Genomic DNA, 27,723 nt, shown 5'->3' on the forward strand with positions numbered 1-27,723 from the left:
GAAAGGTCACTGTCAAGCACAGGCCCCCCGAGGGGATAGTGAGGGTGAGTGGATAGTGCACCTACACAGGGAGATAATAAAGCGTAGAAAATCGTTCACAGGAGACATTCATTAACATATCAGAACACCTATTTGCAGACTTCAAAAACAAAACTGAGATGATTTAAAAAAACAAAAACAAAAAAAAAGACATAACCAGATAAGAGGCATGCTATGCACATTCCATTTTGTTGTTTATCGAAACCTCATAATAAAAATGACATCAAAAATCAAATTTCTTGATTGCATTTCTATAATTTCATAAAAGCAATGAAACAAGTCATTAATATTGTAATGAAGTTAAACTAAAGGTGTCATTACAACAGAGCAGTCACGTGGTGCTTTTGATGCACTGCAGGGAAAATTAATATTAAATCATGAAGGCTCATTATGTATTTTTTGCCGACTTAGTCATTTTGATAGTAGGCTAATATAGCTAATACAGATACATACAGCATGTGTTGCCTTCATTATTAGGCTTATTTAAGGCTTTTAATTTTTTGCAGCTCCAGACATATTTGTATTTTTTTGGTCCAATATGGCTCTTTCAACATTTTGGGTTGTCGACCCCTGGTCTATATCATACTCCAGATCCAGTGATTTATGTTCGCTATGTTGAAATGATCTGAGCTCTAGTTTTCCCTGATCAGCAATCCTTCGAATATCCCTTTTGTCTCTCAATGGTGATGGGTGTGTAATGATGGTGTGTGTCGTCATACCTCACAGTCTATGTTGCTCATTCATACCTGATCAATTCCTCCATGCGCCTTACGACCAATGTCTTGGCTTCTTCAGGTGTCCCATATAGTTTGATGAATATTTTACAGTTTGATGTCTATGTGTGCTGAATTTTCCCTAGTTTTTTCATTAGACGTGCTTTTCTAGCGATACCAGCGTTTTGTTTAGTCAGATGCTCTTTCATGAATACGTTGTTCCCTTCAGATCCCTTCCTTGTTTTAACAGTTCAGTTTTGTGCTTTCTGTTGACAAACCTGATGATGATCATTTGTCGCTGTCATCTCTCCGGGGTAGAGGGTGGCAGGCTTCGATGTTATTCCGGTCCACCTCAATCCCTTTGGACTGGAAAAAGACCTGTTGCTCAACAGGGCCGACATCCTGCTCCCGGGGCTCCCCAACGCTTTCGGCCACAGCCCGGGTGTATGACCACAGTTTTATCCGGAGCCCAGTTGCGATCAAATCGTTCATCCTTGTGCGCTGCTCCAACTCCGCTACTTGCCATTCCAACTACTCCAGATGACGGTCCTTCTCGGCATTCTGCATTAGGAGAGTCTTCACCTCCTCTACCAGGTTCAGGATGGATTTCTGCTGCAGCTTAATCACAGAAATATCCTCTGATAGGAAGTCAAGAGATTTCTTGATATCGCCGCCCTCTTCGGGAGTCAATGCCTTCCTTGGGCTCGTTTTGCTAGGTGACGCCAGCTAACTTTTAGTTCCCAGCAAAAAAACAAAACAAAACAAATGAACAAAGCAGGCAAACGTGACATCAAACTCCTGAAATTCCTTCCAGAGTTTTCAAAAGTCACCAGGAATTTTCGATTCCAATTACAAAGCTCTGCTTCCACAAACTTTCAAACGACTGTCAAGCGACTGTCAAGGTGGCTGTCAATTAGACTGCGTTAAGGCTGGCATCCAGTTTTTGCAATTCAGAGTGAAACCACATACCGGTGGTAGTTTCATATCAGATATGGACAAGATGTCTCAGTCTGAACAGCTCAGATGTGACATCAGTTTATGCTGGATGATTCCTTTGTTGCCACAACAACCTGTTGGATAGGTAGTAACTTGATCTGGTTTAAACAGTTGCTAAAAATAATGTGAACAATGCGCCTTAAAAATCTAATTTGAGGAAGAATCCGATTGGAATCAGTTAAGCCTGCAGTCTGAACGCAGCCTAAAAACCGAGTTATGCTTTCGCGTCAGACCTGTGCTGTCAAGGAAGACCCGATTTACGACCCTCCGCCGTAGCCTCTCTTGCTCCTTCTCAATTTTCTGACTTCGCGTCGCGTCAATGAGTGTGACGTGGTGGGAATAGACTGTGATTGGTCCGCTCAGACTGTTGTTTACGGTTTAGCGCGAAATCACCGCCGTTGTCAAACATGATTTTGCTACAAGCATAAATGGACCAAGCCGGCGAGAGTATCAACGAAGGGCAAGTACGACAACAGGGTCCCCCCAGGATTGATAAATCTAAATTCAAGACTTTTAAGACCTTTTTTAATGCCTTTTCAACTGAAAATTAATACTTTTCTCGCACCCACTATATAGATCATATTGAATCATATTAAATAAATAAAGCACTGAACATCAAATTTAACCTCAATTACTAAGTGTGTTTGACAAAAGAATGCACATATATTGAAGATACAATTAAAACACATTTAAAGTAACATTATAAAGTCAGTCAGAATTTTTTTAAACACACACATGCACACAATAATTATGGACAAAAAGAGGAGGAGGACAGGACTCAGACCAGCCATCTTCTGTAACAGGCTAGCCACTAGTGAACCTGCCAAGACCCCAGTGAACATGGCTAACCTTGAGTTAAAACGGCGAAATTCACATTCATTCGAAAGGCAAACCGAAATGTTTAAGCAGGTCCACTGCCTTCGCATGCCCATAAACTGCAACCTAAAGTATCTGGATGTAACTTGAGCCCCTATCACATACTCCAAAACAACGGGAATATCGCCGGACTTAACCGTGCAGCAGTTGTGTGTGAAAACAATTTCCCGTGTCGACTGACATGGGAAGCAGTGTGCGTGAAAGCAGGCGTTAAATTCCCGGGTCACAGCAGATGGCTGATGACTTAAATATCATAGCGGCGGCCGATGTAACTTCCTCCCTCTTCGCAGTAAGAGGAAAAGCGGTAAACAAACATCGTAATTATAAACATAGCAAGCTGGAAACAGCTAAATTAAACTGAAAACATGACCAAAATTTAAATGTCAATTATTACGTCGGGCCGGGCCAGTGTTCTTTTTCGCTAACTTTTTGAAATAACTATATATTAACGATGTATGAATGATAAACTAAGGAATACTTGTTATAAAATAAATAATTTGGATGAAAAAAAACGAAGGCACTGTATGGTCATTGCAGAGCCAGAGCGTGCCTATACGCCCTTTTTAATCTTTTAATCTTCCCCTCTGCGAGTCCGCAAAACCGCATCTATTTATATTTAACAAACTTTTCCAGCGTTATTTCGTTGTGTAAATAAATGTATAATGATCATTAAAAATATATAGTCTACTTAAACATTAAGAAAATGTGCGTTATTTTTTCTGCCAACTGAATTCGTTATAAAAGACAGGCTTTTATGCAGACATCGTCACAAATTTTATCACACAAAACGCGGGTCGGGCTTTAATACCCGCGGACCAGTTCGGGTCGGGCTGGACTTTTTAGGCCTGATTTTACCTCTATCTTAAAGTCTTGATGAGCTTAAATTGGCTGCAGTTACGAAGTCGGGAATGCTCCCTCCGGAAAAAAAAAAACACGATTTGAGCAACATTATGTTTAACAAACTTTTCCAGCGTTATTTCATTGTCTAAATGCATTTACAATGGTCATAAAAATATGTAGACTATTTAAACATTAAGAAAATGTGCGTTTTTTTTTTTTTCTGCCAACTGAAAACTCGTTACAAAAGACAGTTAAGACATCGGGAACGCTCCCTCTGGAACAAAACGCAATATGACCAACATTGTGACAGCCGATGCCGACCAAAAATGACGTAATATCCGAAACAGATCACCAATGGACTCATTTTAAGTATATGAATGGTGGTCCGTTTTGGTGTTCAGAATCCACAAAACTTCTGCCTGCAGGGTTTTCGTTCCACCGACAAACGGACGCATTCCCGATGCAGAGGTGGATGGATTCTCCGTTGTGCCGGTTGTGGTGGTTTGGCACGCACGAGTTGCATTTCGATTTGTAGTGCAGTGCATCGTAAAAATTCTATGTGTCATCTTTGTTATGGATTTAAAAAAAAAAAAAAACTTCGTCACGGATATAATTTAGGTTGCACTGAGATGTTCTTGAAAATTAAGACCACGGGGAAAAAAGCCAGACTTACAACAGCTAATTTAATACTTTTAATACCTTTAGTAATTGTGACGGCCCCTGGCCGTTTAATAGTTAATTTTCTGAGGTTCTTCCAGTCAGCTGATCGTCGCCTCCACCAGCTGGCTGTTTCCCCTCCCACTGTGATGACAGCTGATCGACGCAGGACGGACCGACGACGTCACCGCCGCTGATTGGCCACGGAAAAAGGCGCCAAGCTTCTTAAACCTGCCGCTGTCAACGTTCTGGGAGGTCGCAATTTGGCAGCATTCTGTCGCGTTCCTCCTCGCTAGCTGTTTGCTCGCCATTCACGCTCGTTTGCATTTGATCGCTACTTTGATACACTCCCGCTTTTTCGGTGAGGTCTTTTGTGTTTATTCATTATTGGATCGTACTTGTTCACCACTGTAAATAAGAGCACTGAAGCAAATAAGGGTAAGTCGCCATTTCTGTTCAACCCGTTTTCTCCTGTTTTGTGTAGAGTAGGAAGTTAGGTTAGAAGCTGTGTTTTCTTTGTTCCTTTTACATGATCAGGGCTTAGTTAGCGGGTGGGGTTTGAGTGTAATTCCTTTTGTTTGTTGTTTTGGCCTGGGCTTACCCTGAAGTCACGCTTCCTCGGCATTTTGTACATATTCATTGCGAGTTTGATTATTGTGTAAATAAATTTGTGTCCACTTGTACATTTGTGTGGATTGTTTTATGTTACGCCTTTCGCGAGCCATCTTTGGCACGTAACAGTAATCAAAGACTAAATTCAATGCTTTTTTAATACTTTTAATAACCCGCGGGTACCCTGGACAACTTCTACAACGTCTCGTCAAGACAATATGAAGATTGCCAAGTGGCAAGCAATTCATGGGAGGAGATTGCTGAAAGTATGGGGCTGGCGGTCAGCCAGCGATTGAATAAAAAAAAATGAAAGAACCACCGAGACAAGTTTGTGTAAGTTCGGAATCTCATGGCCACACGAAGCGGTGACCCAGTCGGCCAAAAACTGCCAGCTTTTTATCACTTTGTCGTAATTTTGGTTGCTGCACTTCATCATTTATTGTGTACATATGTTTGCTGTGAGTCTGTGACTTATTTACGTGTCACACTTCAAGTATATGAAGAATAAAGCACAGGTTTGGTGTCAAAAGAGTTGTTTTGATGTTTAATTTTCAACAACAGACAGTTCACACATGATACATAATCACTGATTGAGAGTGCTTGGTGCTTTTATGATAACGTTAACATCAAGGCTTCCAATGCAGTTTCGGAAGTTCCATAGCTGCCAGAAATCTGCTATGGCTTCCCACTGGCTGGTTGTAGGACACGGCAAACAAATCGGGCCGGAGGGCTTTGCAGACCTCGGACAAAACACTGGACGCAGTGCTCGACGCCAGTTTGAAGATAGCCGCCACAGCTTGCTGGTTTCCACCCGAGGCTAGAACTCTCTGTGTAGCATCAAAAGTCGGACAGACCGCCTTGAAACCGTCTTCTGCATCGCCTGCGCCTTAACATTTCTATGATCAACATTCATTGTCTGTTGATAAGCTGAAGATCCACATTCAAGAGTTCCATCTTGCATTATTAATTTTTTTGTCTCCGTTAAAGTTAGTCAACAAGCATGGCCCAAAACCATACCAACATAACGCCACACCCCTCTAGTGGTTTGGTGGTGAATTGCAGAGCAGTGCGTTCCCTCACCGCAGAACTATTGAATGCTCATTGACGCCGTAGTCACTTCGCCATTCACCGCAACGCAACAGCATAACTCAGGCTTAAGACAACAGTGAAATTCGTATGTAACCCAACTTCTAAGTGATTGGGAAAGTGAAGTGCCATTCATGCAATTGGCGGTGCATGGTCCAAATGCTTGTCGCCTCATCTTTTATTATCATAGCAGATTGTTTTTGAATGATTAAACTGCAGTGGAGCAAAAGTGTCTATTGTAAAATTGCAGGGACCCATCATCCGCATCCTCTTTACGCAAACGACACCCGTTATTCTCTGTGTTGTGATTCTCCTAGTCTTGTGTTTAAGCTTTGTGTAATTACAGTATTTTACCACTAAGGCTTCTTCGAGGCCAATGAGAACAATTTAGTTGGATGATGTGAAGGGGTGTGTTGGTATGTTCTTGGAACTGTATTTGGGGTAGAAGGTTATCAGCAGCTGATAAGGACTACATTTAAAAGGCTAGTTAGAAAATAGAGTACTTATTTCACGATTGAACAAGAACAAAAGCCTGATAGGAACAGGGGACTTGAAGAGTCATGCTTCTGGTACGACAGATCATTGTTTCAGTTGTTAATTTATTTGTTGTGGTAGGATTTATTTATGTACCGGTTTCAAACCTGGAATCCTTACACAACAGCTGGAGCGAGACGGTTCGCTTAAGGCACCTGTATGCCGCCAGGGCAGGAGTACATCTTCTTATTCATGGAGATGGACAGATTCTCGGCTCTGCGGACCAAACTCTGTACAGTAAGTACTGTACATCTACTGTACTTTAAATTCTTGTCTGAATTTTGAATTTGCATTGTTTGCCAATATTATTTCTGATGACAACAGGCTTGCTGGAAATCCGCTCAGTGGCTCCAGGATGTATTGTCATTAGAGGCTTTGAAACAGCACAGTTTCTTTGCATGGATTTTGATGGAAGGCTCTACTCATCAGTAAGTAATTATGCCCCCCCCCCAAAAAAAAAAAAAAAAAAAAACTTCCCAAAGTATATCGTTTGAATTTGTGTTGGTAGTCTATGTCTCAAACAGAAAACTGCTTTACCTGGATGATATTCATCTTTTTGTTGTGGGTATTGTTTGTATTAAATTCACCTTAAAGGGATCCTTGTCTTTAAGATCAAGGATCCCTTTAAGATAAACATTAGTATGATTTATATTAATTTGATATTAAAACCCCTCTTAATGTTTTCGTTTTAATAAAATTTGTAAAATTATTTTAAGTGATAGGTCGTCATTCTTATTGACGTCGCAGTGCGGTGACGTCACCGGGCCTGCTGCCGAACGTCCAGCATGTCACTCGTTAGCTACCCCAACATGTCGTCGGTTCTGCCCTTCCAATTTGAACCAGAGCGGAAAAGTGAAGAGCAGGACAGCACTGTTGGTCGTTCACAAGACGAGCAGCAAAGGCAAAATGCAGAGCAGGAAATACCTGATAAGACAAGAGTTGGGCAAAACTGGTGATGTATTTGCGGCAAGTGCGTCTCGATGACAACGGAGCGGGAAAGCGTATGCTGTTGAGAATTCTGGTTTTTGTTTGCAGATCTTCTAGGTGAATTATTGCATGATCAAACTTATTCCAATATAATTATGTAGATTGTTAGCAACCAGAGCTGCCGTGTGCTTTACATACAGTCAGGGCCGGCCCAGCCTATACGCAGACTATGCGGCTGCTTAGGACCCCTGACCACTAGGGGGCCCCCAATCTGGCAATTGTTTAATTTATATTCTATTTTGTTTACTACAGTTTGCTTTATTTGACTTTTGTGAGTTTTGATACTTGATTACAAGCTTAAAAAAATAAAAGTTCTTCCCTTAACTTCTTTCTTTCCTCCTTAGAAAAAGGTTTGGCGCTATTTATTGTAAGTAATGACAATCATTTGGGGTGAGAAGTTTGAAGTATGCAGTGCAACAAAATCTGATTAATATACAAAATATGAATGTATGGGTTGGATTGCATGTATGGGTTTCACAGTACACTGTGACGAAATGGTGGACCAAAAATATGGGCCCCTTTGCATTATTTTGCTTAGGGCCTCCAAATGGCCTGGGCCGGCCCTGCATACAGTACAGGCCAAAAGTTTGAACACAGCTTGTCATTTGTGCATTTTTATTTTCATGACATTATAAACTCACTGAAGGTAATAAGACTATGAATGCACACGTGTGGTAGTCAGGATCGGAGTCGTGTCGTGGCTGACTGTCCTCATTAAATTCGTCATCTGGCTCGAGTGTCCTCCATGTCTTGTACATCCAACTCACGTTTAGCTACGTAAGGGAGATCCATATTAAGTGCTCAGCATTAGCTGGCCACTGTATCGCTGCATCGGATGTGTCTGGATCCGTTTCAGTGGCAGCATCACTCATATTAGGTGAATATTGAACAGACACACTTACTGCCTGAGGTTCGCCTACCGCTGCAGCGACAGGAGCGGCTTGCCTGCTCAAGAGAGCGGCCAGCAGTTTCCTGTCTTTGGCGCTTTATTGCGCGCATTTCACTCGCTGTCCGAGCGCGTTGAGGCTTCTTGTGAGGGAAAATACCTGGAACAGCATTTGATTTTAGTCTCCACTTATATCCAGCCACTCCGGTGAGCTCGTTCATAAGTTGTCGTCGACTAGAAGACTCGAAAAATGGCGAGAACAAATCCTTGGGTCTTTGAGAAGTTTTGTCAGTCTACAGGCATTTTCCCAAACCTTTCTCCTCTTGTTGTCAATAGGAAATCTGTGGAGACTCACATCACTCCCCTTGTTTCCATTTGACTGGAAAGTGCATCCAAAAACAGCAAATTGTGGCATTTTACTTAGTGAGTTTAGGCAGCAATACACAATTGTTGTACACAATTGGAAACGTCCCAATTACGTCATCACTCTGAGCGCGCAAAACATGCCACCAACTATTGGTCATAATATGTACTAAATATTATGAAATATTGCATTGAGTCAACATTTTATGTGTTTCTAGCAACATATTTTAGTACAAGAGAACAATTGTGGTTTATTAGAGCCTACATGTTTTTAAGATCAAGGATCCCTTCAAAAACAATACACAGATCTTTTTGCCTCCTTGAACAGATAATTTGCATTCAGGACAACATTAACACATATTCTTAAACTAAATGTTAAGACAGGTTCTCATGAAAGGAGGACCATGGTCACTGTTATACAGAGGTGGGCAACGTGTTACACGAACTAAACGCTGCTAAATTAAGAACACTTCTGACACGTTTTAATTCCCCCTTTTAAATTAAGAAACACCAAAATAACTTGACATATTTCATCTCAAAGTTCCAAACAGAATTAAATTTTTTTTTAATGTTAAAACATAATCCACTTTTTTTCCAATGATGTTATCAAGACAAATCTGGGAGTTCATTAAAGAAGGTTTCGATAAATCTTTATGCATACAATAGTAAAGGTTTGCCCACTATATCTTACCCTGAATAGTCAGAAACTGTGTTGTTTTTGGCAGCCATTTTAATTTTCGTCTTACTTTTATTCTTTTGGATGAAAATACTTATTAGTCATATTTTCGAAGATTAAACCTAATGTGAAATCATCCCTGTTAAATTAAATTATCGGAAAGTCATTTACATGTGAGGCAGCAAAGGGAGAAAAATAGGTAAAAAGTAATCGATTAATAACTTTTAAAGTAACTTTGTGACTTTGATTAAAAAGTTATCAGTAAAGTAACTGGATTACTTTTTTGAGGCGTAATCAGTAATTCAATTTTTCAAATAATCTGTGACAACAGTGCTCAGAATTTACTGTTCTTAAGGTACTATGCAACATTTTTGATGTGATTCTAAAATACTTCATCTTTCTATGCATGGTCTACCTGATGAGTACACACAGCCCTGAAATTTTAATCGAGACTCCCCCAAAAAGCCTTTTTTCTTCCCTTCAATAGAGAGGGTTTGGGGTGAACACTCTGTGCAAGTCGACGCACGTCACCGCGGCAGAAGCAGCGCTGCTTCACTGAGCCTCCGCCTACCTTAACTTTACCATACCTGAATCAAATGATCAGCTCATCAGCAGGAGCCTGATAATGATCCATTTTACTTGATTCAGGTGTGTTGGAGGAGGGAGACATGAAAAACAAGCTGGATTGGAGCTCTCGAGGGCCAGACTTGGGCACCCATGGCTGGGTTAGCGGGTCTGCCTCATGGTTCTGAGATCAAGGAATCAACTCATGGTGGGCTCTGGCCTCCCTGTGTGGAATTCGCATGTTCTCCCTGTGCCTGTGTTGGTTTACCAGTCTCCTCCCACTTCCCCAAAATTAGTTTGAGTCCAAACCACCTGATTTTGAGGATCTGCCAATACTGAGTACCGATTCGATACCTAAGAAATTCATTTGGGAGGGGAAAAAAAAAAATTATGAAAAACATTTTCATATTGTATACACTATGATCATACTGTTAGCTTCCCATGAATGCTTGCATAACTTTATCCTACCAGCAGTGTTTACTTCTTTCTGCAGTTTTCAGCTGTTTCGCAGTACAGAATACAAATTTCTTTGGTTTCTTTTGACAATATCTGTGTACATCTTGATTATTTTGTTGCTTTGTTGCCCTTAAAAATTCCTGTGTGGAGTTTGCATGTTTTCGCCACGCCTGTGTGGGTTTTCTCTAGGTATCTCGGTGTCCTCCCATATTCCCATAACATCCACGGTAGGCTGAATGATCACTCCAAATCGTCCCTAGATTTGAGTGCGTGATGGTTGTTCGTCTCCCTTGCCCAACGATTGGCTGCCAACTGATTCAGGCTGTACTCTGTCTACTGCCTTTAGTTAAATGGGATATGCTCCTCAGGTTTACCCCCCAGATCCCAAAAACATGCATGGTAGGCTGATTGAATTTTCTAAATTGTCTGTAGATATGAGTGTGTGTGCGCATGGTCGTTCATCTTGTTTTGCCCTGCAATTTGCTGGCCTACTGCCCATAGTTAGCTGGGATTGGCTCCAGCTCCCCCGTCACCCTCATGAGGATAAGTAGCTCGTAAAATGAATGTATGTGGCAGAAAACACTCAGGTGACTTGAGAGCCCCAATTTTTGCCAACTTTCAAAATTGTCCGATATGCATGTGTGATACATCATCGGAAAGCTTAAAATCTCAATTTTCTGGGGGGGAGAAACATTTTGAACAGGACGGCATTTAAAAAAAAAAAAAAAGTTTTTTAAACAGCAAAACCCTATCTGGAGGTGAGAGCATGCGAGAGCAGAATTACAGATGCCATGACTTTAACGAGATATTATCGCATTCTATTGCCCCTTTCCCACTGAAACTAGTGGGTCAAACGCGTGCTTTTTCCAAGCCGATGCAACCCACAAGCAATTGGCATTTGGCACCTTTCCAATTGGCAAAAAAAAGCCGTGTCTTTTTTTTTTTTCCACCCGTCTAACCCCCAACCCCTCCTCAGCCGTGCGTAAGGTTATGTGACGGCACCACGCTAAGATCAAGTGCGACCAAATTCATTCAGGTCAAGGAAGTAAACAATGCAGAGCTTTATGGAAGCCTCCTTTCCGTTTGTGTTCTCTGTTTTCATGCTTTTTACTGCCCTCAAAATGGTTGAAATGCGGCAAAGGATCAACACTCTGCTTGTGCTGAGGCAACATAGGCGACGTGAATTCTTCTTCTTCTACTAGCTTTGGTGTTAGCATCGACGTAACTACGGTTGTGGGGCGTGTTAAATGGGAGGCGACTGGCATGTTGTTATGACGCATCACGTAAGAGCCTATGTCACCACGTAGATTAGGGTGTTGACTGTTGACCCAGGGTTTTGCTTTCACACTGCATGACGATCAGAGCCGAGGTGATTTTAACGCGGGTCGCTTGGCGGGTTGATTGACACGGGTCGAGGCGGGTCGCTGCACCTTTCCCACTGCCACCAAAAGCCGATTGCTAGTGGGTTGACACGGGTTTTTGGGCCAGTGGGAAAGGGGTATAACATTGTTTTGATCCAAAAACTCCATGTAGCATGTACAGTGGGGAGAACAAGTATTTGATACAATGCCAATGGGAAAACCCATTGGGATTGTATCAAATACTTGTTCTCCCCACTGTATCACCGAGTGTCAAGACACAGCTGTGAATGGCCACAGCCAGATTTTGGGGGGGATTTTATGGGTGAAACATGGTAATATAACAAGGGTCGTGATGCAGAAATCGCAGACATCAAGGAGTGGTCAAGAAATTCTTTTTCATATATTTACCCTTTTAATTTTTTTTCTCGCCAATTTTTCTTTATTTGGATCGATTATTTATTGTCTAACATATCGGGGAAAATGCGAAAGTAACAAAAAAAATACAATTAAGCGGTAGTTATGAGGTAGATATCTGTGACTTTTTTTTTATAGAAACCATTTTTTTCATTGTGACGTAATTTGTTTAAAAGTTTAAAATATGCGAGTGAAAATTTTTTTAAAGTTTTTTTTTTTTTTTTAAATGAAATATTAGACATTGATTAATGATTCTAAGCTAAAAATGACATATTTTGAATAATAAATATAATTAATTACCTTCGTTTTATGGCTTGGTTGAAACAAAAGCGGTTGCGCCACGCGGACAAATTAAGAATAGTTCGGGGGCTTAATGCGCTATGAATCTGGTATGACAGCATATAGACATATTGTTCTATCAAACACAACAGTTGTTTCGGCTTGACATACAGCAGTTTCTTTTAAATAGGAGTGCAAGAGCAGAAACTGCTTTTTCAGTCTTGTCTGTGTTTTCCGCCATGTATGAAATTTATACTGGGGTATGAGCCCCAGTGAAATGTGTCTGGCGACTCCCATTGGACACACAATGGTAAAAAACAGGGGGCGAAAGAGAGAGACCTTGCCCAAATCCCAAGCACCAATGCATTTATTTTTCATTGTTGCACAAGAAAGACGGCAAACGAAACACAAGCACGAAGCCACGACTTTTATTATTTCAAGGAAGAAGGTGAAATATACAAGTTTCGGCGAGAACGTGGTTGAGCCACCTTTCAAGGGTCCTAATGCTCGGGAAACCTCTACAAAGTACCGACATACAAAATGAATGGGTTTCCGTGCTGCCAGCTACGTACTGCTATCACTCAGCCTTTGTGCCTGGTGCACACAAGGGAACACTGGTGTTGCGCCATCCACACACTTTGCTGTTGGCTCCTGAGAGCCAATGGCATTGTTTATTGCACACCAAGCGCCGCTACAAAAAGAAAAAAAGATTGTACTCACAGTACGCCGCGTTCTTTGAAGAACAATGCACAGTGAGTGACCAGCACTGATCCGCGGACCGTTGGTTGGCGACCACTGTTCTACAGGACAGAGGAAAGTGCATGATGTGAAACAAGGTAATACGGCAAAAACACAACAAACGATAATATGAATAATAAATACAGTATAACATGGAATAAAGTAACCAACTAGATTCTGCAATTTCTGGAGAAATTGCAATGTGATATTTGCTGTGCTAAATACAGGTCTGAGATGTGCCCAGTTAATTTTGGAGCATTTCAAGGTCACTTCCTGTTGCTATTTTGGCGTACATCCAGTTTCCTCAATTAGCGGATCGCGGTCCACGACCGGACCGCGGCACACCTCTCTGCGGACCCAGAGCAAATGGCACTTTTCAAGAAAAAAAAAAGCGCTGCAATTCTATCGCTGAATTCTCTTTCATTTTTTGTCAAATATCTTCCATGTTCCCACTTCTGTTGTTATCTCTATGACAACGATGTGCTGATTGGCTGAGAGAGCGTGCATGGCTGCGCTGATTGGCTGAGAGATCATGCACGGATGCGCTGATTGGCTGAGAGAGCCTGCATTCTACTAGCTAGAGTGGACAGACCGAAGCAGTGTGAAAGACGAGCCGCACCCGGCACTTTGCAAAAACTTACAAAATGGCATGCTCAAAGTTGACCAAGAGAAGAAAAGTGGACAATGAAAATTGCCGTTTCAATGAGGAATGGACTGACAAATATGAGTCCATTTTACCAACTGCAAGTAGCAAACCTATGTGCTTGATATGCTTCAAGACAGTTGCCCTGATAAAAAGTGAAAATGTGAAACGCCATTATGTTAAAGAGCGCAGTTCTTTTAAAGATAAGTTTCCTCATAAATCAGAATTGAGGAGGCAAGAAATTAGCAGGTTGAAGCAGCCATAACAAGATTCAAGCAAGGTTATTTTTAAATCTATGACACAACAACAAATTGCGACGGAGTGCTCACTCATTGTCGTGGTCGTTGGCAAAACATAAGAAGCCGTTCTCTGATTGAGAAATGATAAAACAGTGTATGACTGAAGTGATGGCAGCAATGTTCGAAGGAAAAGAAAAGGAGGAAATGACAACAAAAATCAAATCTCACTCTCAGATTCATCAACCACAAGACACACTGAAGCACTGGCTGATGATGTGAGTAAAAAGCTTTGTGACCCCCAAATGCCATTTCTCTCATTGAGTAGTGTTTTACAGTTAAAGTTACTGTCAATAATTTTTATGTTTGCACCTTAATGGACAGAGCTTGTCATTGATGTTCTGTTCATGTAAACATGTACTGCACTGCTATTTGCACATTTTCTTTTTTTGTCAAGTTATTGTTTGCACCTTAATGACAGATCTTCAATTATTTAGTGTACATGTGTAAACATTGTACTTGCATGTTTTTGTTGTTGTTGTTGATGTATTTTTTATTTTAAGTCAAGAAAATGTTTTGCCCTCTCGTTTTGTTAATTGATTTTTATTTAATCAGAATGTGCATTGTAATTTTGTTTGGTCAAAAGAAAACAACCTTTACCACCTTCGACCAGCCTTGTACCTGACCGACATTAATAAATGGACCCATGCTTGTATGAAAAAAATAATTGTGGACCTTCAAGATTTGTATTTGAGGACCCCTGGCGTACATGGCCGTCAATTGCAGCAACTCACACATGCATCAATGGAATCCAAGTACATTGGCATCAATAGAATTGACGCCGTCATTGGCATGGACGTACATGGTTGTCAATGGCATCAACTTACTTGGGTGCCAATTGAATGTCAACAGGCTGTAATGGTAAAGTTTTTGGTCAGAAATCACAACCACACAGGATTTTCTGCCATTGACAATGAAGAGGAAATTTTGGCTATTAGAAATGAATGGAACGACATACATGGCAATGGCATCCCATTAGAAACTAATTGGAAAGTTTTTGGCAAGTTCTGTGTACAACTTTTAAGCCCCTTACCTGAAAGTGTTGATGTATGATTTATGCGAATTGGATAACAATTGTAGGACAAGATACATTTTGGAAAAAAAAAAGATCTTTTTTTTTTTTTTTTTTTTTTTAACAACCAGTGTTTTAGCGCGAACTGCAATTTTTTTGGGGGGGTCATTCGAAAGTTTCCCTGCGCCGCACGAGAAGTTTGGTCATTTCTGTATTGAAAAGTTGTCAATGGGCCAAATTGTTTGGGCTGTTCGGCGCGCTGAAAGAACACCATTCCTCCCCAAATTTTTTTTACAGGTATAATATACGAATATGGTTACTTTTGCTTTACATGCAAAGCTACATTCAATAAGAATAAAGTCGAGGAATTTTATTAGATGGATTTTGCTTTGCAAATCTCCAGTCGAATAAGAAATAACAGATTCTTATTGAAAGTCCATTGCAAACCAGCCACGGACCACTTTAGAGGTGGAATTGAGAAAAAAGGCTTCTTCTGTGGGGGATGGCCCTGCGCGACGACTGGGTCAGAGTTTATATTTTCCCTTTGCAAATGAGCAAGTTCATCCCAGCCGCAGCCAAGCCATGCGTTTGTACACGGTGGAAAAATACTCACCAAGGCAATGTGTAAACAATGCATTTCTATGTCATTTTATCAAATGTTTACAGAAAAAGGAGCAGTCAGCTTTTTGCATAAGCTCAAAGACAGTAATAGAACAGCAATGAACAAGTATGCAATGAGCAAGTATACATCAAGGGCATAGGTTTGCATAGGTATGGTAAGGAAATAACAAGTGTTTCACCGATATCATTTTTTGGCCCCAATTTAGCCAACTTTCAAAATTATCCGATATGCATGTGTGATACATCATTGGAAAGCTTAAAATCTCAATTTTTGGGGGGAAGAACAATTTTGAACAGGAGGGCATTAAAAAAAAAAGTTTTTTAAACAGCAAAACCCTATCTGGAGGTGAGAGCACGTGAGAACAGAATTACAGACGCCATGACTTTAATGAGATATTATCGCGTTCTAACTTTGTTTCGATCCAAAAACTCCATGTAGCATGTATCACTGAGTGTCAAGAAACAGCTGTGAATGGCCACAGATTTTCTTTTTCATATATTTCCCTCTTTAAACGTTTTTTTTTTTTCCCAACTTTTTTTGTTTGGATCGATTATTTATCATCTAACATATCGGAGAAAATGCGACAGTAACAAAAAAAAAAAAATACAATTAAGCGATAGTTATGAGGTAGATATCCAATGACTTTTTTACAGACGCAATTTTTTTCATTGTGACATAATTTGTTTAAAAGTTTAAAATGTGCGAGTGAATAATTTTTAAAAGTCTTTTATTTTTTAAAATAAAATATGAGACATCAATTAATGGTTCTAAGCTAAAAACGACAGACATTTTGAATGATAAATATAATTAATTACCTTCGTTTTATGGCTGGGTTGAAACAAAAGCGGTTGCGCGACGTCTGTAAACGGGGGTTTTCAGGGTAAAACGGACAAATTGAAAATAGTTCGGGGACTTAATGCGCCTTGAATCTGCTATGGCAGCATATAGACATATTGTTCTATCAAACACAACAGTTGTTTTAGCTTAAAATACAGCAGTTTCTTTTAAAGAGGAGTGCAAGGGCAGAAACTGCTTTTTCAGTCTTGTCTGTGTTTTCTGCCATAAATACACACACACACACATTATATATGTATATGTGTATATATATATATATATATATATATATATATATATATATATATATATATATATATATATATATATATATATATATATATATATATATATATATATATATATATATATATATATATATATATATACATATATACAATTGCTGTCTCGCCCACCCGGGCTGTATGGCCTCTGCTTTCAAGCTCAGGTCGTCTACCACTGTTGCCTTCACTCCCCACATTTTCTCCAACTCTTCTTTCAACCCTTGATATTTCTCCAGCCTTTCGTGTTCTTCCTGATGTTGCTATCGCTCGGGATTGCTACATCTATCACTACTGCTGTCTTCTGATGTTTATCCACCACTACCACTATGTCAGGCTGGTTGGCCATCAACAGTTTGTCTGTCTGGATCTGGAAGTCCCACAGGATCTTGGCTCAGTTGTTCTCGACCATCTTTGGAGGTGTCGCCCACCTTGACTCCGGGGTCTCCAGTCCGTACTTGGCACAGATGTTCCTGTACACTATGCCTGCTACCTGGTCATGTGGTTCCATGTATGCCTTGCCTACCAGCATCTTACACGCTGCTGTGATGTGCTGGACTGTCTCAGGGGCCTCTTTGCACAGCCTGCACCTGGGGTCCTGTCTGGTGTAATAGATTGATTGATCCATTGATCTTGTGTTTAGGGCCTGTTCTTGTACTGCCATGATCAGTGCCTCCGTGCTGTCTTTCAGTCCGGCCTTTTCCAGCAACTGGTATGTTTTTCCCATGTCAGCTACCCCATCAATTTGTCGGTGGTACATACATGCAGGGGCTTGTGCTTCCATGACATCTCCTCAGGGTCCTCCTCCTTACTGGGCTTCTGTTGCCTGAGGCATTCACCAAGCAGGTCATCACTGGGGGCCATCTTTATGATGTACTCTTGGAGGGATGTAGTTTCCTCCTGGATAGTGGCTCTGATGCTCACTAGTCCTTGGCCTCCCTCTTTCTGCTTTGTGTAGAGCCTCAGGATGCTGGACTTAGGGTGAAACCCTCCGTGCATTGTAAGGAGCTTCCTTTTTTTGATGTCGGTAGCCTGCATCTCTTCCAGCGGCCAGGATACGATGCCAGTAGGGTATGTGATTACTGGTAGGGCATAGCTGTTAATGGCCTGGATCTTATTCTTGCCATTCAGCTGACTCTTGAAGACCTGCTTCACCCTCTGTAAGTATTTGGTTGTGGCAGTTGCTTCCTCATGGTTCCCATTTGCGTGTGGGATCCCCAGGTTTTTGTAGCTGTCCTGCACATCCGTTATGTTGCCTTCAGGTAGTTCAGCCCTTTCAGTGTAGATCACCTTCCCTCTTCTGGATACCATTCGCCCACACTTATCTAGTCCGAATGACATCCCGATGTCATTGCTGTATATTCTTGTGAGGTGAATCAGTGAGTCGATGTCACGCTCATTCTTCGCATACAGCTTGATATCATCCATGTAGAGGAGGTGACTGGTTGTTCCACTCTGGAACCGGTACCCGAAACCACTCTTGGTGATGATCTGGCTGAGGGGGCTTAGGCCTATGCAGAACAGCAGGGGTGACAGAGCATCTCCTTGGTAGATACTGCATTTGATGCTCACATGTGCAACTGACTTTGAGTTGGCTTCTAGAGTTGTCTTCCACAGCCCCATTGAGTTCTGGAGGAAGGTCCTTAGTGTTCTGTTGATGTTATACAGTTTCAAGCATTTCAGTATCCATGTGTGTGGCATTGAGTCATAGGCTTTCTTGTAGTCGATCCAGGCAGTGCACAGGTTGGTGCTCCTGGCCTTGCAGTCTCTGGCGACTGCCCTGTCCACTAGTAGTTGGTGCTTGGCTCCCCTAGTGTTATTGCCAATCCCTTTCTGTGCCCTGTGCATGTGTTGCTCCATGTGCCTGCTCATTTTAGCCACTATGATGCCTGATAGGAGCTTACACGTTGTGCTAAGGCAGGTGATAGGCCAGTAGTTGGATGGTACTGTTCCCTTCTGGGGGTTCTTGATGATGAGGACTGTCCGACCTTGGTTTAGCCACTCTGGGTGGGTCCCCGACCTCAGCAGCTGGTTCATTTGTCCTGCTAGGCGTTCATGGAGTGTAGTTAGCGTCTTAAGCCAGTAGGCATGAATCTTGTCGGGCCTTGGAGCTGTCCAGTTCTTCATTTTGGACAGTCTTGTCTGGATGTCTGCTGTTGTGATGACTACTGGGTCTTGTTCTGGGATGTTGCGATGTTCTGACTGCAGGTCTGCCAGCCATTGGGCATTAGTGTTGTGAGACGCCACTATTTCCCAGATACTCTTCCAGTATTGTTCAGTCTCAGCCCTGGGTGGATCTGCTGTGGTCTTGTTACTCTGCCACTGAGAGTAGACCTTAGCTGGATTATTGGAGAACATAGTGTTTATTCTCCTGGCCTCTACTTCTCCTGTGTACCTCTTTCGACGGCTCACTAGGGCTGTGAGCCTTTGCTTAGCAGTCTCCAGTGCCTCAGCTGTGGACAGCTTGCTATATTTCCTGGGCAGTTCCTTCTTAGGTTTCACGCCTTTGCTCAGCTCTGTTAGGAGGCTAACTTCTTTCCGTGTTGCCATGATTTTTGCCTCTAGCCTTTGTTTCCATGGAGGTTCCTTCTGGCTACTGTCGCTGTTTATCTTGTAGCCAAGTGACTCTAGGATCACTGATGCTGCTGCATATATCAGCTGATTGGTCTCAGTGATGTTCAGCAGTGCTGTATTTACATCCTCCAGTAGAGATTCTGATGGTACTTTGTTTGTTAGCCTTGGCAGGCAGGAGGTAGTTGAGTTCCCCCAGGACTTCATGATCTTCTCTCTCTGGTCCGCTGCGCTCTCATTCTCTTCCGCTGCTCTTGTTACCCAATCTCGATGTTGGGGGGAGATGATGAAACCCCCCACTTGACCTGGCGTCCTGGCTCCCCCTTGCCATAGCATTTTTGTACCTTGGATGAGACACATTGTGCCTCATCAATCTCTAACTGTGATAGCAAGTTCTTCTTGCAGAGATTAGAACACTGAGCTAGTAGTTGTTTCTTGGTCAGTGTGGATGTGGGATTTCGAAGTAACCATTCTTCCCACATTCTCTGCATGTACCCCCTTTCGCAGGGGTTGCTGCTGTAGTAGCACTCCATTAACACCCTGTTCTCCGTCCTGCTCCATCTGTGTCTTGTTCCAGTAGCCCACTTGACATCAGGTTGTCCTGGTCCTCCAACACCTGACGAGAACCGTGTTAACCCGGTCGACGTTCGAGCCGGTATGACTCTATCATTGATTATTCCGCTCATTATGGGGTACAGGCATTTGCATGAAGGGCCTTGTCGAAGGACCCACCTGGATATCCCTATGCCCTGACCTGAAAATAAGTCTGTATTGACTTATGCTAACTTTCATATGTATAGGTTCAGGTGATAAACCGTTCGATTCAAACCTTTGTTTTTAAAAACTACTAAAGAAACATTTTGAAAACATAAATGTCTGGATTTTATTGGCAAATTTAGATTGCAACATTTGAACCTAAATTACATTAACATACACAATAAATACAAAATTGTTAAAAATCTGTTAACCATCCTGGAATCCCAAAAAATAAACATTTGTCTTACGACCACTCAACATTGTCTGTCTGAATAAATAATGAAATAGAACTGAAAAAACTTCTTGTCAGAGAATAACGAAAATAAATAAATATGGAGCCTTCTTTCAGATAAAACACTACTGCCTTTTTCTACAAGCACAGCCAAACTCAACAGAAAATGAAAGCTCCTTTGGGCTGCTTTCAGGCCACATAAATAAAACAAAAATGACGATTGGGGAGAAGTGAGTAAACCTCGGTTCGCTACATTTCTCACAGTTTAAGGAGAAAACACATACAGGAAGACGCCTCTCTAATTAGCTTCCTACTCGAGTTTTTCAGGTTAGCACATTCACACAATTTAATGTTAAGCTAACTCTGATGCAGGTCGGATTTTCAGTAGCAAAATTTGGGGTGTGTTCCCCACCTCCACAACATTGCCGTCTTTTTACATTACTTACAGTGCCTGCTAGTGCTGCTGGCTGAAAAAAAAACAACTTCTAATATCCCTCTTTGAAGGGGGCGGAGGAGGCAGCATGTTGTCAACATGTTGTATAAGTAATCAACCAATCAAACATGCGTTTTAGGGGGAAAATGGACTGGCATATTTAGTAAGTGAAAAGGGGTAAATGTAAGTCTGAACATAGTGAAAATGATTCACTTAATAATGGTAGGGTCAATTCTATCCTCACGACATATGGGAAGACAATCTAAATGACCTATATAACTGAAGTCATTATATAATGCAAATAAGTTTGCCTAAAAGTTGGTGGAGACAATTTGATCATCCTAAAAAGTTGGTAGTGTTATGTCCCTATGCAAACCTACGCCCTTGACCATATATACAGTACATATTTTTTTTCAATTTACACCACAGGTTTTCAGTATTGTTGAGATCTGGGCTATTTGCAGGCCATGACATTGACTGGATGAGTCTTTCTCCAAGAAATGCTTTAACAGTTTTAGATCTGTGGCATGATGCATTGTCACCTTGGAAAATGACATATTTAATTGAAGGGATAAGAGAGCTGTCTAAAAGTTCAATGTAAACTTATGCATTTATTAAAGATTTAACCACAGCCATCTCCCCAATGCCCTTGCCTGACATGCAGCCCCATATCATCAAGGACTGAGGGAATTTTGACGTTTTCTTCAGGCAGTAATCTTTGTAAATCTCACTGGAACAGCACCGGACAAAAGTAACACTCAAATCAAGATGGAGAAAAGGATTTGACTAAATTTAAGAAAAATAATCTGTTTAAGACATTATAAATTTGCAATGTGGTACTCGCAGCTCCCAGAGTTTACTGAACGTAACATACTTACAGTGGTATGAAAAAGTATCTTAACCTTTTGGAATTTGTAACATTTCTGCATAAAATTACCATCGAATGTGATCTGATCTTTGTCAAAATCACATAGATGATAAAACAGTGTCTGTTTTAACAAAAAAAAACCAAACATTTATAGGTTTTCATATTTTGAAGAGGATAATAATGACGGAAGAGGGAAATTTGAAATTATTTTATGCATATTAGATTAAGTGATCTATCATCTATGAAGCAGTTTATGTTACTATTTATAGTAACTGTGAACGTATTTTGTCAAATTTGTGTCCAATGATTATTATCAGACGGTAATGTAAAGGCGTTTCTTCATTTTTGGATTGGTAAGGTGTTAGTACATGAGATGAACTTGGATACTTTTGAGAGCATGTTTGGTGTTGCATTTCGTTCACAAAAAGTGGTGGGTCTCAGGATCTGTCCAATGTTGGGAATTTACCTTTGATAACTGCACACATTTTATTATACGGAAGGAAATTGATACCTCTTATTTGAAAATTTCCCAATGTTTTCATATGACATAAATGCATTGTTTCTTCAATAGATGTTCTGCGTTGTGAAATGTATGGGAGTTTTATGAAGCTTAAAGTCCTGATTCTGCCAAATTGGAGAGAATTTACATGGTGGTACTTGTGACTGAGTGATTTCTACCATTCTTAAACGTTCAAACAACATCAGCTGTGCAGTCACTCAATTCATACGGGCATTTGGTTCGTCAACCTTTGTCCGGCGTGTTAAAGGAAAGAATATGTTTACAAAGGGAAAAACATGAATGAAAAGTGCCAGGAAAAATAACCTTGGCCTCTGAGTAAATAGCTGCAACTAAGATAAACAGATGTCGAAGAACTGAAAGAACATTGTATTTATTTACTCAAACGGTCATTACTTGGTTAAAGAATGTCAAATTTGTATTTTGCTAATTTTGTGGGGGAAAAAATTGTTTCAAGGCAATGTTTAATGCTTATATTCAGCCATTCAACTCATTTGCTAGCACACAGTTACAGTATAGGCCTTGAGGAGCTAACCTGTCACGCCAGATTGATTGTTCCATAGATCCGCTACGTTACCAGTACGAATATCAATCTAGGATATACCCATTGCACACATAGACAGCGCCTTCTGTCCTCCAAATGTGGAAACATGCCGCAGATCAGGACAATAGCTTTCATCCATGCCCTCTCCTCATCCGCACCTGCAGCCCCTACGCATAGGTAACAAATAATGTGTATGTGTGTGCCCTTCTAAACCCCTGTTGCTTAACTGTTTGTCTCGTGAAGTAGCTTTGGTCTCTGTGCAGCTTAAAATTAGCCGAATGCCCAGTCATAGGCGGAGTTTGACTTTTAGGGCAGCGGGGTTACAACATGTTGATGACCCCGAAATGCAGTGTCAGGAATAAAATGTAACTTTATAGAATATTTATAATAATAAGTTGACAATGAGTGTTTTTTTTGTTTCCAATCATTCTTGAGGGGAATTCTAAATCAGGCTGCTTAGGCAATACTTTTCGCCAAGATCGTCATCCATTGAATATGGTACGCCCGCCTGTGTCGTGCCAATGTAGTTACCCCAGTCAAAAATTGTATCCCCTGGGTGGAGCCATATGGAGGTAGATTTGTGTCTTTATTATTCAATCAAAAAAAAAAAAAAGTTGCTTCAACCAAAATATATATTTTCAACCCCCCAAAAAAGTCGCTTCAATCAAAAAAATTCAATTTAAAAAAAAAAAAAAGAAAGTTTTTTAATGTAAAAATAAATTATATAAAACTCAAAAGACTCAAAAAATGCATGTGAAAGCCATTTTTTGGATTTTTTTTTTTTTTTTGATTGAGGCAACTTTTTTAATGAATGTAGATTTGTGTTTGGGCCACATTTTGGCTAGGACATTTTTGTCTTTATTAGTCAATCCAAAAATAAGTTGCTTCAAAAATATATATTTTCAAAAAGAAAAATCATTTCAATTAAAAAAAAAAAAATTCAAAGTTTTTCACTTCAATTAAAAAGAAAAAAAAAAAGTTTTTGAATGTGAAAAAAATATTCTGAGATTGAAAAATTTGCGTTTGAACACTTAATTTTTCATTGAAAAAGTTGTCTTAATTGAAGCAATCCTTTTTGCATTCGTGCCAATTTATGGTAAGGACATTTGTGTCTAAATCATTTAATCCCATAAAAAAGCTTCAGTCAAAAAACATTTTCAGTCAAAGAAAAAAGTCATTTGAAAAATAAAATTGCCCTCCCCTATTTTTTTTTTATTATTATATGCAAAGCATATATGTATGTATGTATGTATACAGTGGGGTACATATGTATTTAGTCAACCACTAATTGTGAAAGTTCTCCCACTTGAAAATATTAGAGAGGCTTGTAATTGTCAACATGGGTAAACCTCAACCATGAGAGACAGAATGTGGAGAAAAAAAAAACTGAAAATCACATTGTTTGATTTTTAAAGAATTTATTTGCAAATCATGGTGGAAAATGAGTATTTGGCCAAAACCAAAAGTTTATCTCAATACTTTGTTATGTCCCCTTTGTTGGCAATAACGGAGGCCAAACGTTTTCTGTAACTCTTCACTCTTTGCTTGGTGTAAAGAAATCAGCTGTGGGAGCAATTATTAGAAAATGGAAGACATACAAGACCACTGATAATCTCCCTCGATCCATGCAAGATCTCACCCCGTGACGTCAAAATGATAACAAAAACGGTGAACAAAAATCCCAGAACCACACGGGGGGACCTAGTGAATGACCTACAGAGAGCTGTGACCACAGTAACAAAGGCTACTATCAGTAACACAATGCCACGCCAGCGACTCAAATCCTGCACGGCTAGACGTGTCCCCCTGCTGAAGCCAGTGCATGTCCAGGCCCGTCTGCGGTTCTCTAGAGAGCATTTGGATGATTCAGAAGAGGACTGGGAGAATGTGTTATGGTCAGATGAAACCAAAGTAGAATTTTTTGGTAGAAACACAGGTTCGCGTGTTCGGATGCAATTCAGTATTCTTTTTCGTCCAAAGAACATCATACCCACTGTGAAGCATGTGGGTGGAAACATCATGCTTTGGGGCTGTTTTTCTGCAAAGGGACCAGGACGACTGATCTGTGTAAAGGAAAGAATAAATGGGGCTGTGTATCGAGAGATTTTGAGTGAAAATCTCCTTCCATCAGCAAGGGCATTGAAGATGAGACGTGGCTGGGTCTTTCAGCATGAAAATGATCCCAAACACACAGCCAAGGTCCTGAAGTGGCCTAGCCAGTCTCCAGATCTCAACCCCATAGAAAATGTGTGGAGGGAGTTGAAAGTCTGTGTTGCCCAGCGACAGCCCCAATACATCACTGCTGTAAAGGAGATCTGCATGTCAGATTGGGCCAAAATACCAGCAACAGTGTGTGAAAAGCTTGTGAAGAGTTACAGAAAACATTTGGCCTCCGTCATTGCCAACAAAGGGTACATAATAAAGTATTGAGATGAAGTTTTGGTATTGACCAAATACTCATTTTCCACCATGATTTGAAAATTCTTTAAAAATAAAACAATGTGATTTTCTGTCCCACACACACACACATTCTGTCTCTAATGGTTGAGGTTTACCCATGTTGACAATTACAGGCCTCTCTAATATTTTCAAGTGGGAGAACTTGCACAATTAGTGGTTGACTAAATACTTATTTGCCCCACTGTATTAGATTTTACTTTTTTTTTTTTTTTTTTTGCCAGAGACACTAGCAGTTGCTCACTCAGTTTCACCAATGAGACGTCACAATAATAATCACATGACTCCATTATACCAATCAGACTCAAGGTTGCCGTTCTACGCTCACGCCAGCCTGCTCAATCACGTGGCGCTTTTAAAGCACCGTAAAAAAATTAAGCATTTGACATAGTGCGCCGCCGTTCCACGTGACTCGAAAGCGCAGATTTTAATCTCTACAGTATTTATTTGGCACAGTTAGACCACAGAAAACCAGAGATATGATCCATTAAGTTTCATAATAGGAAATATGGTTTCTCCACTAGAGGGCACTCATGCTCTTTGGTTGAATAATGCTGAATTTCTGTCGATTTTTTTTCTCTCTCTCCGGAATTCAATGTTTGTTTTTGTATTTCTTTGGCTTAATCTGGTTATGTAATATGTTATAGTGCAGTATAACAACAGTTCATATAACTTAAATAAATCAAACATCTTAAGCAGTTACTCACATTGTTACTCATTACTTGAGATTCTTTTCACCAAATACTTTTTACCTGTACTTGAGTATATATTTTGGATGGCTACTTACATTTGAGTAACATTTTGAAGTAACGCTACTCTTACTTGAGTAAAATATTTGGCGACTCTCCCCAATTCTGGGGACTGGACATTACTAAGACCAAACAGACGGGAGTCAGGGCTACATTTCTCACGAATATGAACCTAATTAACTGATAGGCTAAAATGGTCAATGCAAAATACGCGTCGCCTGACGAGTACATTGACTTTGTATGGGAACCCATCATGTGACGAGAAAAAAAAATGACTTATCTGAATGCAGCATAACTAAGAAAAACAAAGTAACAGTCATTTCTGCTAAAATGCACGCAATCCCTGACGGAAAAAAAGTAAAACCTCTCAAAAATTGGGGACGGAGGACAGATCGTAAATACATTTTTCAAATACAAATGAAATCTTGATCAATTAATATTGTTTCGAAAATATAACGAATGTGCCTACTCTACTATTTCAGCGCATCTATAGCAGAGATGAATGCACCTTCAGGGAGCAAATCCTGCCAGATGGATACAGTGTCTACATCTCTGTCACACACGGAATACTACTTAGTCTGGGAAACCATCGGCAGCGGCTGCAAGGCAGAGACAGCGGTGTCCCAGCATTGGCTCAGTTCCTTCCTCGAATCAACACTGTGGATCAGGCATCAACTCCAGCGACGCGGTCCTTTTCTCACCAGACCCAGGACACGCCACAAACAGTCCAATCACTTGACACGGTGGAGTCTTTTGGTGTGCTCGCACGGATCATTCATAGCCCCAGCTTCCATAAGCGATGAGAAAGCAGCGAGAGACAACGGTGAATAAAAATCGACTGCTCAATGCCCAGGGATGTCCCCAGGGAGGCAGTCAGAACCGTCAAGTCCAATCTGACCGTACTGACTTGAACAGTTTGGGATTTGAATATGGTTCTCATAATCTGTAAAAACCAAATGTATCACTGGAAAGGTCCTTGAACTCTAAATGCGCTTAAAAATGAGCGACCCAAATTGTACTGGGATAGGACCTCACTTCTCTGTGAAAAAGATCAACATTCTAGAAATGGATTGAGTATGAACTACAAAATGTGTTTGCCTCAGCGTTTGTCCCTGGAATTTAAGGATATAAAATCCTAATGAGTCATTACAAGACAATCAGTGGCTACTTGGCAGTACCGGCCCGCAACATAGGCGAGCTAAGCGGTGCCTTGGCCGCCATCTAGGGTAGGGGGCGCCAAATTGCTTTGGGGTAAATATTAGTCATGCTACTCTTCCAAATGTTTTCTAACATATCGAGTGCATTTCAATATGCTACATATAGAAGAACATTTTCAAAAGGATTTCTTGTCTGATTGCATTATCCTGAGTCAGATCATGACCCTCTTGTTGCCTTTGTTTCGTTCCTCTTGTGACACTGAAAGGTGTTGAGAGGGGTTTTACATTATCACACTGTGTTAGCGGCTAGCTAACATGTTTCACTTCTGCTGCTGTCAAGACTTTTGATAGGTAAAGGTCGAAGCCCTCAGGTGCTGCTTTAAGAAAGCGCGGAAAGGAGGCGGAGGAAAAACGAGCCCAGGGTAGAGGTATGTTCAAGGGCGTAGATTTGGTCTCAACATTGGTAGGGACGATATAACAACATAACCTGCATGTACACTTTTTACTGGAGAGGGGACATTAGTAAGATTATTGAACGGGGGTCAGGGCTACAGTTCTCACAAATATGTACCAAATTAATTGATAGGCTGAATGATCAATTCAAAATAAATATGTATTGACTCTCTTATGTGTATTGGTTCAGGTGATAAAGCGTTCAAGTCAAACCCTTTGTT

The 27,723-nt window shown here is 40.7% G+C and overlaps 1 protein-coding gene across 1 annotated transcript; it reads left to right on the forward strand.

Annotated features, from left to right (window-relative positions):
- The first annotated feature begins 6,344 nt into the window (after positions 1-6,344).
- LOC130923105 (fibroblast growth factor 19-like) lies at positions 6,345-27,236 on the forward strand. The gene is made up of 4 exons (XM_057848557.1): positions 6,345-6,388; positions 6,481-6,590; positions 6,678-6,781; positions 26,375-27,236. The coding sequence occupies exons 3-4, from the start codon at positions 6,752-6,754 to the stop codon at positions 26,693-26,695; spliced, it is 351 nt and encodes a 116-aa protein (XP_057704540.1). The 5' UTR covers positions 6,345-6,388; positions 6,481-6,590; positions 6,678-6,751; the 3' UTR covers positions 26,696-27,236.
- The last annotated feature ends 487 nt before the right edge of the window (positions 27,237-27,723 follow it).

The sequence above is a fragment of the Corythoichthys intestinalis genome, chromosome 1 (assembly GCF_030265065.1).
Source record: "Corythoichthys intestinalis isolate RoL2023-P3 chromosome 1, ASM3026506v1, whole genome shotgun sequence".
NCBI lineage: Eukaryota > Metazoa > Chordata > Actinopteri > Syngnathiformes > Syngnathidae > Corythoichthys > Corythoichthys intestinalis.

Coding starts and splice junctions, on each gene's coding strand:
- LOC130923105 (XM_057848557.1), top strand. CDS start 6,752: ATGGATTTTGATGGAAGGCTCTACTCATCA. Junction 6,782..26,374: donor ATGGAAGGCTCTACTCATCA/GTAAGTAATTAT, acceptor CTACTATTTCAG/CGCATCTATAGCAGAGATGA.